The sequence below is a fragment of the Larus michahellis genome, chromosome 4, assembly GCF_964199755.1.
Source record: "Larus michahellis chromosome 4, bLarMic1.1, whole genome shotgun sequence".
In the NCBI taxonomy this organism is placed as follows: domain Eukaryota; kingdom Metazoa; phylum Chordata; class Aves; order Charadriiformes; family Laridae; genus Larus; species Larus michahellis.
In genome coordinates this window covers 47,400,041-47,413,428 of record NC_133899.1, presented here as the reverse complement: position 1 = coordinate 47,413,428, position 13,388 = coordinate 47,400,041, and the positions used below count along the sequence as shown (strand labels likewise).

Genomic DNA, 13,388 nt, shown 5'->3' with positions numbered 1-13,388 from the left:
AAACAAAGCTAAGGATTTTAAATGTGGACATTAGATTTGTAATTTAGACTTTCCATATCACTAGATCATCTTATCTGGAGGCCAGAATTGAAAAGTCAGTCCCCTGACAACTGCCTTTGGGGACTGATAGTGCTGCAGCTGGAGGAGCAAGTCCCATAGAACACGCAGGATCAAAAGGGATTTTGTGCCCTTGGAAATGTTGCATTTAACTAATGGCTTGGATTTAGCCTGCTTCTCATTGCATAAAATAGATTGACATTTTGCAGCTCTTCAGGCCTTATTTCCCATTAACTGACAATGAAGGGCTGAGGAGAAATCTTAATCAAAGCACCGTCAAATGCTGCAGCTGGTGGTGGTTGTATTTCATCCGCATTTTAAAAAATGCTTGATTCCGCGGCACCTCGGGGTTAGCAGGACGGCTCTCTGCCCTTCCGCCGTCCGGCCCGGCGGGCAGCAGGGGCGCCGGAGGGGCGAGCGGGAGGCGAGAGGAGCCCCCGGGGGAACGGTCGGGAGCCCCGTTCATCCCCTGGCAGCCGCCGCTCGCGCGCGGCCCGGCCGTTGCTGGCCGTTAGCGTGGCCGTTGTCCCGCGCGCGGGCCTCGTGCCGCGGAGCAGGAGCCCGCCCCTCGCCGGGCGCTGTGGCGGGGGGCGGCAAGCGGCCCCGGAACCCCCTTGAGATCGGGCCTTGGGTGCCCCGGGGGCTGCACCGGTGCAAGACCGATATCGGACCGGTACCCGGTGCCGGGGGGCGCTGGCCCCGTTTCCCTTCCGGGGGCGGTGCGGCGGGCGGAGGCCCCCAGCCGGGCTGCAGGGGAAGCGCCCGCCCCTGCCGCCCCCGGCGCGGTAAGATGGCGGCCGCGGCTCAGGCGCTGAGCGGCTCCGGGCTGCTCCTGGCCGCCGCCGCCCTCGCCCTCCTGGCCGTGGCCATCGGCACCGACTCCTGGTACGAGACGGACGCGCGGCGGCATCGTGAGCGCTGCCGCGGCTTTGGCCACAAGCGCAACGACCCGCCCGGCTCCATGTCGGCGCCCAGCTCGCACCTGCCGCTCCGCGCCCGGCCCCCCCGGGCCCTGCTGCCCGGGCGGCCCCCGGCCCCCGCCCCGGCCGCCGCCGCCGCCGCTCTGGACTCGCACTGCGGCCGCCGCTTCAACTCCACCGTCTCGGGGCTCTGGAGGCGCTGCCACCGCGCGGGCTACGAGCCGGACAGCGAGGAGCTCATACGGAAAGGTGCGGCGGCGGCGCGGGGTGCGGGCGCGGCGGCGGGGGATGCGGGCGGCCCCGGCCCCGCCGCTGTCCGTGGTGCTGAGCGCGGCTGCTGGAGCGGCCCGGCCGGGGCCGCGGGCGGGGCCGCGGCTGCGGCGTGAACAGGCCGGCGGGAGGACGCGGGGGCAGCCCCGCACGGCCACCGTGGCTGCGGGTGTCCCCTGGCGTGCAAGAGCGGCGAGCGTGGCCCCCACCCGATCCCGGGGTCTTGTATGCCTCTCTGTCTGCTTAAAATGCTGCGGTGCTGGGTGGGACCGCATCCTCGCAGAGCCTCTTCTGCAGCCCGGTGCAGGGCCTGACACTCGAGCAAGGGCTCGGTGGGCATTCTCCTAACCCTCGCTCCTTCTTGTTATTGGGCACTGAGAAGTGTACAGTATTGCTTATAGCTCTGTGATGTTTGCAGCAGGGGGAAAGGGACCTGTTGTTCCTGTTGGAGCGTGGGGGAGTTCTCGTTGCTGCAGTGGATTGCCAGGCCTTCATGGTGGCAGATGTCACTCAGGGCTCCAGGGGTGATAGAAGAGAAAGCTGTGGATCTTCTGCTATTGTGGCACGTGGTACAAAGCCAAGCAGTTCACGAAGTATGAGTAAAATTCATGGACTGGATGGTACAAATAACGTAGTGGACTGATCCATTAAGTCAAAATAAATTACATATAAAACAAGCTTGGAATAAGAAATGCCATGTATGGTTAATGATAAATAACAGGACTTATTGTTCCAGCAGGTGCATATTAGCACAGGGAGAGTAGGAGTTAGGAGAAGTGCTTCCATTGAGGCAAAAAATGGAAATGCTATCTTAAGAAGGTGGGAGCAGTTCTTCAGTGTGGCTTCCAACTGTGACGCCAGTCCTGCACAGCAGAGGATGGATAGACTGGCACTGTGAAGCTCAGCTCGTTTTTGTCCATTCTTTTCAATGCACAGCAGTGACTCTTACTTTTAGAAAGTCTAGTGCTGTGTGATTAGTTTCCCTCTCTATTTAATCTCCTAGGATCCATTTTATGCATTTTCATTTTTATTTCCATGTTGATCTAATTTCACTAAGAGGAAGCTCATTAATTTCTTTCTATTAATTGTGCCTGTCATGTAAAATATTTATCTATTTCTTTGCTTCACATCAAGCCAAATGCTTTCAGCTCCCCTTGAGATTAGCAAAGGCTGGGGGAAGGGATGGGAAGAATACTAGTTTGGTCCTCAATACTTGTGTTTCTGAGGTACTTTCCCAACACTACAATGATCAGACAGAGAGGCTAGAGTCTGCATTCTGCATGCACAAGGGCGTTACGGGGGGATGAATGATCTTCCCCAGGGTCTGACGTGTAAAACTGGAGGGACTCTAAATCCAAAAGATTTTCCTTCTACTTTCTTTTTTTCTTCATCTCTTCTAATAAAAGACCTTGCTTTTCCCTACAAGGCTTGGTTCCCTCATATTCTTTGCCTATTAGGTTTGCAGTTGCTTCTGTAAAGATTTATGCGTTATCTTATAGAGGGAAATTATTAATAATGGTTCTTGTAGAGTCAGATCTTTAAATAGATATGAGTCTTTTCTTATCCCTTCCCCTGACCTGCTTTACTAGCAGCCTTCCCTTGTTCCTGCTGTGTCTGTCTTTTCTCTGACAACTGTGATTAAGCAGCCTTTTCCGGCTGATGGTCAGGTGTGGCTGTGGCTGAGCTGTTCTCTCGAGCACGATACTAGATCTGGGGCTTCCAAAAAGCAAAAAACGGGCATTTTTTTCTTAGTGTGAGCTGAAGATCACTACTGTGCACTTTTGAAAGCCCTACTTTCTCCTCAATTTGCAGTAAGTTTTCAGCTAGCTCTTTCGTGATGTGTGATGCCTTCTTATATTCCTGATGTTCCTTAAACTAGAAATTTTTATAGGCTTTTAGTGATAAAGGAGTAGATTTTTTTTTTTTTTTTGTGTGTGTGACAGTCTGATGGTTATTTTAGTTTGGGTTTATGCTCTCTTTTCTAGTACCTCTAGAATAAGGTTTATTTTCTTTCTGGGTCTCTCCTGAATTCTGAATAAATGACGAAGTCCATAAGTACCCTTATCCATTTAGATAATTCCATGGATTTCTAGTCCTGTATTTATCTACTATTAATACAACGCAGTTCTCTGGAAACTTTCATACTTGAGCATTTTAGCTGATGATGCATACACATGCATCCATTTATGTATCTAAAATATATATTTTTAAAAAAATGTAAAATATATAAAAGGAAAAAGCAGGAGTCAAAAAATGTAGCACAAAACTGAGAGGTGGGAAATGTTTAAATGTAAGAGGGAAACGATGTGTGGGATTTTTCTTAAAATGCAAAATCGCTATTTTGTCACTGTGGGGAAAAAAAAATTAAAAAAAAATAATTTACAAACGCGACTAAGAAGGCAAAAGAAGAAATAACACACAAACCAAGTGGGGAAAATGGGGATAAGCAATTGGTAAAAGATAGCCGCCAAAGAACTGAAACACTTGGTGGGGAAACTGAGGATCTGTGTGTGCGTAGGGAGGGACTCCACGAGTGTAAGAACTTGAGCACTGTACCTCAGCTTGCAGAGCCTGTGCTGTGTGGCTGACACACTGCGTCACTGGTGCTGCTACAAAAACCTTTTGCATGGAGAGTTCTTAACTAGTGAGATCTTGCAGGGATTTATTATATGCTGTTTAGAGGTCTTCCCTATTCATGTGAAAAAAAAGTGTTGCTTACAAAGTGGTGACAGGAGAAAATGATTAATTAGGAAAGATCCATTCTAATAGGCTGCTTTGTATAACTTGGTGGGTTCATTTGAACAACATGCATTTTAACACCAGCAAATTGAAGAAATTAAAAAAGATAAGGTTCATTACTGTTCATAAACTGGGGATTTTATTGCTTTTCAAGCCTGCTCTGAAAAGACTCTGTGTGGGACAGGTATGTCTCATATATACTGGGCAGAAGTGACTTCTTAGTACCATGATGTAGCTGAGAAAGTGAGAAGAACCACTGGATGCTTAAGCAGAGGAACGTAACAGTTTGTGGCAGTAATGAGGTCCTTGAGAGAAAACTGCTTAGTCCTGGTGCCTGTCCTTCCTGTCCTTTCCAACTGATGATAAATTAAAAGAGTTACAGGAATGACTGTGAGGTCTGTAGAGGATCTGTAACAGCCACATAGTTAATAAACTCAATCTTTGTAGTCATGGCTGTTGATAAGTACGATCTGTCAGTAAATATGATCTGTAGAAGTTATCATGGTGTTTCAAAGGAAAGTTGATTGACGAGATTTAGTGGCCTTTGGGCGGCGATGTGGTCAGAGTGATCTCATAGCCTGGGCAGAAATGGTAGGAATAGGCCAGGGAGATTTCAGTGGCCACTTGGTCCTGGAGCATAAGGGAGGGGAGGGCCAGACCTCATGTGGTAGCTCAGAGTTAACTGCCCACGGCTGCTTCCTGGCCTTGCTCATGGTGAGGAGAGGGTCTCTCCCAGCTATCAAAGTTTGTCTTAGAGCCAAACTGCTCTAAGATAGAACTGGGCCAGGTAGCAGAGCTGAAAATGAGAACCCCTCCTTTTCCTCCTCATAACGCTGGCACATAGGCAGCGTACAGAAGAAAACTCACACATTTCAAAGTAAGAGAGAGATGAGAACTAAACTGAGAGAAAGTCGCGGTGTGCTGAGCCCAGGATTACAAACTGAATGTGTCACAGCTGGCCTGGGTCTATGTTTCCGGGTGTCTGGCGGCCCAGGGACAAGGGGCCTGTGCTCTCCCTGGGTATCTGGAGGTCCAGGAATTCTTTCTAGCCAGTGTCCTCTGAGCTTTCCCAGCCTTCATGTTCAATCATGAGAAAGGACTCATCCAGGGACACCCATAAGTAGCGTCCCAAGGGTTGTGAGAGGGTATGGGAGAAGAACCTCTCTGCAGTTGCAATCCTGAGGGGGAAAAAAAAAAAAAAGACACCTTGAGGACAAGGTATGAGAAACAGTGTTGTAGCTCAGCCATGAAAGTGTCAATGTGACACTGCTGGACGCAGTTCAATGCTTCTTATGTTTATTTTTTAATCAAGAAAATCGTACATGCAGTGCAACTTTCATAGTGTTCTTTTAATGTCCTAAGAAATGCTAGAATCAGGCTGTCTGTGTAACCTTTTCCTTGTACATGTGCTTTATGGTAAGTTAGGGACACGAGCACCTGCCCCCTTCTGTCCTGTGCTCTCAAATTGTGTGCCAAAAAAGACAAGGCTCAGTTACTTGCTCACCACATGACTCCATTCTATTCAAGCCCTTGCCTGAAGGCAAAGTTTTTCATTTTGGCAGGCTTTCTTAGGGTGCTCATGTGAGCATGTTATAAACAAAAGGGAAATCACTTTCCTAGCAGGTTTTTGAAATGGAGGGCACGATGCTGTCCCTATTTTATAGACTGTGATTTAAGGTATGTAAGAGCTTGGGACAAAGGACTTATTAGAGTATCTTTGAAATACCTTTGACTTTGCAATAACTTTGAGACTGCAAACCTGATTTTCTTTTTTTCTTTTTTTTTTTATCTTGCGTACTTAGAGAACGAGGTGTTATATCATCTAAATGCAGCCCCATGGAGTACCTGGCTATATTTGAGTGCAGGACAAGGTGTTATATCACTCTAAATGCAGCCCCATGGAGTACCTGACTCTATTTGAGTGCGTAGCGTCTCTGCAAATTAGACTTAGAGATTCACTCAGAAAACGGGAAGCATGAACTAGTGGCTGCAGATGCAAAATCTGGCTACTGAGGATTGCCTGGGTGCATGCTATAATTTTCTGGGGGACAGTAGGTAGGTATTCAGGTGAGAGATCACCCTTGCTGCTTCCCTAATCCCCTGACTCTCTTGCCTACATATTTCATCTTTTCTAGCAGACCTACAGGGAGAGGCTTCCTTTGTTTTGCTTATGGTGGCTCACACCAGGGCGGGTCCAGCCTTGGGAATCTTATTGGAAAAAAGACATGGGAATCTTATTGGAAAAACGGCTTGTGATGCTGTAATCAAAGGCTGACACCAAGCCCATGGATTAGAGGTCAGCGCTGAGCATAAGCCCTAAAATTCGCTAACTCCTGAGCTCTTAGTTTTGCAAACTTGCTGTTCTAATATAATTTTATGTGCTACCCACATAAAATTAGCACTTTGAATTCTGGGGAAGAAAGGGTTAGGAATAAAGTTTTTAAACCAGAGGTTGAATGAATTGATGTTTGAAAACTTCTAAATAAGCCAATTTGTATAAGAAGGTGGAGAGGTTTTACTTTTAGTCTACATGTAAACTCTTGTAATAATTCAGAGCAAAGATTTTCTCAGTGACATTTTAGCTGAGGAGTCCATAGCTTTGATCATAAGGGATGTACGTCTCTAGTCTTTGATTTTTCTTTAATGAGCTATAAAAGTAGTAAACCTTGCTCTTGTATAAAATACTGCTTCATATATAGTACTCTTAGAATCAGAATAGATAAGTGTATAGATCTTACTTTTAATGAATCCAGTGTGTTATAATCTAAAATCTGATATCGTTAGTTTGTACCATAGACATATTTCTCAACAACACATGTAAATCATATCAGTATTGAAAATGAATTCAGTCAACAGTTATAGGTGAAATTTAATTAGATACTGTGATGTGCCGTATATGGCCTAAGCGCTCAATTCAGATGTTTACAGAACTTTTGCAAATGAACTGGCACCCTCTGTTACTGGGCTGTCTTGCTGATCCATTTGCTCAGGCAGCATTTACAGATTTGTTCTGAAATACCGGCAAAGAGGACGCGCTGCTCCGCAGGGTGAGGGCGAACGGCTGAAGGTGAAGGGCAGCAACTCAGTGTAGGGGTGTGTCGCTGCCGGCGCCCTGTGGTGTCCGGGGAGGTGGCAGGGAACCGCAGCAGGGGAAGGGGTGGTGGGAAGCACAGCCGAAGATGGGGCTCACTTGAGATGGTTTGCTGCTCAGAGGCTTTTGGAACCCTAGCCTTGATTTTTGGAGCGTGTTGTTTACATGTCTGCTTGTTCCACTCAGTCATAAACGTCACTGTTTTGTCAATGTGGGGAAATTCAGACCACTTTTCCCTCCCTGGCCTGATGGCTGGAACTGGCTGGGCCTCTCGTGTGCAGCTCCTGATGTTGTGCAGCAGGGGCTTCCTCTTTGCAGGTCCGTGCAGGAACCAGGTCAGTACAGTCCCAGTGAACGTTGTTAGAGAACAAAACTATGCTTCCCATTGCTGCAGGAGCAGCACAAACCCCATTTTTTCTCCTGGATTTTCTAGTGTCTTTTGTAAAGCTGAGCCCTGAGTCTGCAGCTGCCCACTAGTGATTGTTCACCAGCTTAATTAGCTCACGGGCCAACTGATTGTTTCTGGATGGTTCTTCTGCCCCAGCATTCAAATAGCGGTAATGACCCTGTAGCCCTTGTTTAAGGAGAACTTTTTGTACTATTTAGTTCTTTTACCTTTCTGGCTGTTCTCTTCCACCCCACCTCCACATTTCTCTTCTCTCTCCTTCCTCTCACCCTGCCCCCAGCTTTCTTTATAACAGGGAGGGCAAGGCACCTTCCTCTCCCTTCACCCCCTGGTATCTTCTCTGTTGATGGTTGATTTCTAAATTAAAAAATCACTTTCAAGAAGAGCATGCTGGTAGGTTCACATTTGTATCTGGGGTACACTTTTCTTTATAATGAAAATAAGCCTTCTTGGGTACTATTGTTCATCAAAATTAAAGCAGAGCCAATGACTACTGGAGTGAATTAAAATTTTCCTCCCATGCATTCATTCAAAATTTTCAAAGTGATTTAACTCTGTCTTCTTAGAGAAAAGCAGTCCTGTTTGTACTCAGCCACCCCCAAAGATACCGCATCCGTTCCTCTTGGAAGCTTCTGCAGCTGTTTTTGGTGACTGTTGTTACTGTTTACCTTCAACGGTTCCTTTCTGGAGCCTGCCTGGGTCAGCCCCTTGCTCCCTCTTTGCTGGTGTTTCTTTGTAGCAAGGCTCTCTCCCCTTCCCAATCCCCAAAGCTTTTGAAGTAAACAGCTCTTCTGGTTACATTTGCTCTGGTACTGAACTAAGCCCTCCCCTGTGTACCTCTGCTGGCCCAGCCAACTCAGCATCAACTGCAAGGCACTGGGGTTTCAAGCTGTTTCACACCGATGTCTCTTTTTTTACAGGAGTTATTCAGCGCTGCACTGCTGTGAAGTACCACTACACCTCCAGCTCGCTGCCTCGCAACTTACCCATCAACATCACAAACACCATCCGGCAGGATGAGTGGCACGCGCTCCGTAAGTAACCCAAAGCAGCGTGCAAGACTGCTGATAAGAGTTTGGCTTCCTGAATGCTTCAATGCAGTGCCAAGTGAGGGCTCTAAATCAGCTAGCCGGCACTGGGCTCTAAGCATAAATACATATTTGGTAGTGAGGAAGGACGAGCAGCTGAGAGCATAATTGGAAGGGGATGTGAGCTTTCAAGGGGGCTTAAGCACTGAATTTAGGAGCACAGGCATGTGTGTTGCAAGGTGGAATCATATTCTGGATTTGGGGACAGACAATTCCTAGCTGACTTACAGCAAAGGTGCTGCATTACTGTATGGTCTGTATGGATCTTGTTGTGTTTTCCTATGTGCACCCCAGTGACCCTGGCCCGCAGCTCTTTTAGGGAACATCTCAGATGATTGTCTTTGCAACCTCCTCTTACCAGCTCTTGGCCTACAAGCTGCCTCGTGCCCAAGTCCTTCCCACACAGATGACTGACCAGTAGCCTGTCACTGGGAATGATTTAATCAGGTTTTTTTTTTCTGCTCCTGCTTCTCTCTCTGTTTGTTTTCTTGTTCTGTTGTCTCACATAAGTCTGCCTAGCCCCTGTCACGTGAGCCTCGGTGCTGAGGAAATCCAGCTAGAGACGGAACAAGGAGGAAACAAGAACAGCACTTGTATTACGGATGACAAAGTGCTGTTCATATCACTGGTGCCCAGCTTTTCTTTTAGAGCTTGTTACTGGAGTTGTTCCCATCATATTGTATTGGTCTGCTGTCTTCTTCTGTCCTCCCACTATTCCTCTTTTCAGTTCATGCTAGCTGCCTTCTGTGCACTAGTCCTTTACTTCTCTTCAGCGTCCCCTCTCGCTTCTTTTATTTCTATTTTCAGCAGACCACCCAGACTCACCCAACAAACTCCATCCCAAAGAAACACACCACAAAAAAAAAACAACAACAAACCCGTGCAGTACTAACATTTACAAATCGTTGCTGAATTCATAACGCACAGCTTCTGTCCCATGTTGGGGAGTATTCCTCTTGATCAGGACAGAAATGCTCTCTAGCTGTACAGTGCCCAGCAGAAGGGAGTCAAGTTAGATGGGTTCCCTCAGTGTAACGGGCAAACTGTCTACCTCAGAGAAGCTACAGGAGGAGGAGTTCATGGGTGAAGTATAAACTTTAGAACCAGCAATTTTAAATCTGTCTGGACTCTCCCCTGGCTGTCCTGTCTGGGTGCCGCCATCGTCATGTCTTCTTTCTTGCTTTTCTCCTTTCTCTTTCCTCAGATCTGCGGAGGATGACAGCTGGCTTCATTGGCATGGCAGTCTCCATCATCCTGTTTGGGTGGATCATTGGTGTGCTGGGCTGCTGCAAACAGCAGGAGCTCATGCAGTATGTGGCTGGGCTGCTCTTCCTAATGGGAGGTGAGAGCCTTTTGCTTTTACTCCTGAAGTCACCGCAGTCAGTATTGCTGGCTGGGGAGGTGCTCTTAAAAGTAAAGTCATCCCACAGCAAACAGCAGTCCCCTAGTGCAGCAAACCATCAGCACAGTGAGGAGTTACCGCTTCCAGCACTGGGCAGGACCTGTGCTTGCAGGGGTATTTGCAGCTGAGTAGAACCCTGTTGTATGTACACACCTTCTGCTCCAGAGAGCTGGTGTGTAGCCACAGGGACCGTGCGCCCGATGAGCACAGACCTCTTGCCTGCTCCAGGTGTGTGGTGCCTGTGGCTCCTGTCAGACAGCTCAGCTGTTCTCCCTAGGGAATCTTAACAAGCAAACAAACAGATCCATGTACACCACCTTTCTGCTGCTCAAAGATGTGCACATCTTGGGGTAACAATGAAGCCCAAACCCAGCCAAGCCTGGAGAACATTGGCAGTGTGGTAAGGACATGAAGCTCAGTGCTTCTCGGGCGTGGTACCTCTGTTCCTCCTGTTTGGGAGCAGACTTTCTGCATGGCCGAAGGTTTTTCTGAACTTTGTTTTTTCAGCTCAAAACCAGGCAGTGTTTCATCTTTATTTGAAAGGGGCACAGTAGCAACAAATGGACGAAAAAGGTGGGCTACTGAGATGCTCCGAGGATGGAGAGTCTCTTAAATTGCAAGCAGTAAAGAGGCAACTTACAAGTATGAAAAACGAGCCACTAATTAAAAGCCAGAGCTGCTAGCCTAGAAGCGAGCCTTCTCAAGGACTGTTTTTGGGGAGCTGCACAAACAGGTACCCTGCTGACATTGCGTGATGCTGGGAAGGCTGGAAGTCAGGCTTGTGCTGTCCTTGATCAGCTTATTTGCTGCTTTGCTGCAGTTGCCTTTGGGAACACTTTTAGTTCTTTATCGCATAGCAGAGAGAGTGAAGTATTCTAAGTGGAACAGGTAGACTGGGTCCCCGGTGAGTGCTTCTGCACTTACCATGATGGGAATGCTGTCAGCAGTAAGTGCTGCCATTCATATTTAGACACAGATCCAGAGCTGGAGAGAATAAAATAACCACCTTGACCTCGAGTCTAGTGTACTAGCTTATTCTAGCTATACCAGAGTGCCTTGTGTCATAAGTTTCTTCAGCTTTTTTGTTCTATTTTGAATGTGTAGCAGATGACAAAAAAACCTGGGCATGTTCTACAGGTCTAAGCTCCAGGTGGCAGGAGTCTGGATGTCCCCAGTAGAAACCAAGCAGTGCTGCACTTTTTACCTTCCACTTACCTTTACCTTACTGCAGCTATTTACCTTTCATGGGTGAGGCTGCCCAAGTACTGTCCACAACCTGATGACTTTTGTCTGTGGGAATAAATAAAGTCTCAGGAGAATCGAAGCATGATAAGCTATTCGTGACTGAATTCAAAATAGCAACAGAGGGAGCTAAAGCAACATTGGGTAGTTGTGAAGTGATTTAACCTGTAGGCCTACATATTTTTGCCTTCCCCCCCCCGCTGTGTAAGAATGACTGTTAGGACTACAAAAAAAAAAAAAGAGAAGCAATTCTTGATTTTGAAAATTCATGACTTTGAAAATACCTAGGGGAAAAAAGCAGAGCATAATTAACCTTTTTGAGGGCAGTGTAGAACCCTCTTGCTTTTCTCCTGCAGGTACATGCTGCATCATCTCACTCTGCACATGCGTAGCTGGGATCAATTTTGAGTTATCTCGCTATCCTCGCTACGTCTATGGGCTGCCAGAGGACATCAGTCATGGCTATGGCTGGTCCATGTTCTGTGCCTGGGGAGGCCTGGGCCTCACCCTGCTGGCTGGGTTCCTCTGCACGTTGGCCCCGTCACTCAACACTTCTCGGGCATCCGTACAAAAACCCAGACAAGAAAATGGGGCTGTGTGACCTCGGAGAGAGCGAGGAGAGACTCTGGGAAGCGCAGCCTGGGCAGAGCGGTGGGTTAACACCAGGAAGAGGCGGCATGTCAGCGTGTGGAGAGCAGCACCACAGCTGTGGAAATACCAGCCTGTGGGATGCTGCTGCAGCCTCCAGTCGCGGACACAGACATTGCAAGTAACTCCAGGTTTGAATTATTGGCGATTTGCTCATCGATGGTTTAAGGGGGACAGTTCTTTTGATTTTTCTTCTGTTTACAAGGGATTAAGTCCAAGGCTGTGTCTTTTTTTGTGCTGTTTTTTGAACTGTACCTCCATGGTCCTGTTATTGTCCAGTTGTAAGGGATGTTTACGCACCAACTCTATTGCTGCAGGTCTGTGTAATTCAGACCCAAATTAGGGCAAGGAGCTACATGAAGTTGGCTTGAACACTTTTGCAACAGGCGTGTCTAGTGTTGGCTCAGGCCATCATTTCCCAAAAGAACCTTGATCTAAGCTGAGGTTTAGGCCAAAGAATTAGCCCATTCTTAGTATTAATTCATTTAAATCAGAAATCTGTGCTATTTCATGCTGTGGTATCAGCTATTTACTCACTACTAAAGCTGTTTCCAAGAGGAGCCGGCTGTAACTGAGCAGCAAGACTCTATAAAAAACTCTTACTGGCTTTAGGAAATGAGCGGAAAGTTTTCCTCAGCTTCTTACACAGTAAGGTTACTCGTTTGGCTACTAACATACCCTTGTTTTAACGGGGAGATGTATGCAACACGCAGCTTATAACTATTCTGCTAGAGGCCAGGGTATATTTCTGAAAGTATGTCGTAGTTTGAGCTGCAGGGATCAACTTTCACCTCCCAACTAACTTGTGGGCGCAACTCCTGTTCTGTGAAAGGAGATGAGTAATTCTCCCCAAGCTCAAATAGCAGTACTGCTAAAATAGCAGAAGATGTACAGGCCCCCCCTCTAATATTAATGTCCAAAGGAACCGCGATGTATTTTCCTCAGGAATGTGTGGCTTCTGCTCACTTCACCACTCACCCCTTTCTAATGTCAAATGCCCCCGGAGCACAGCGCGTCAAGAACACGCACGGTGCGCTGGAACGAGCTCCCCTCCAAAATGAGCAGTGGAACCAGCTGGAACCTTGGAGCCAGTGCAAGTACTAGGGCTAACTCAGGAACATCAGCCAAAGTACTTTGGGGTGCGTTTTTCTTTCATTCATCTATTCTTTCTTCCCTCACATCCCCGCCCCTCTCCCAAGTGTCCAAAAACTGCACAGGTAAAGATGAGATGGCCAGCATTTGGAGATGTTTACATTGTATTTAAAATACAATACAGTGGCATGTAAGATACTTAATGCTAAAGTCAGTGTATTTATGAAAAGTGTAATTTTTAAATGGAAGTTGTAATTCTCAACTGGCATTAAAAGTACTGAAAGACTTGCTCAGTCGATGAAACCTTGAATTCTTTCTAATTACCAGACTGATGCACCAGAGAGCTCACATACGTACCAGCAATGGTGTTAAAGCTTCCTGGGTCAAGTTTAAAGGACAAAGTTAAAACATCCTTCATTTGTGTTCACTTCTC

General features: G+C 47.3%; 1 protein-coding gene across 1 annotated transcript; it reads left to right on the top strand.

The window, feature by feature from the left end:
- Window positions 1-743: 743 nt before the first annotated feature.
- Window positions 744-13,248, top strand: LOC141742353 (transmembrane protein 178B-like). The gene is made up of 4 exons (XM_074584377.1): window positions 744-1,226; window positions 8,404-8,517; window positions 9,776-9,913; window positions 11,572-13,248. The coding sequence occupies exons 1-4, from the start codon at window positions 848-850 to the stop codon at window positions 11,814-11,816; spliced, it is 876 nt and encodes a 291-aa protein (XP_074440478.1). The 5' UTR covers window positions 744-847; the 3' UTR covers window positions 11,817-13,248.
- The last annotated feature ends 140 nt before the right edge of the window (window positions 13,249-13,388 follow it).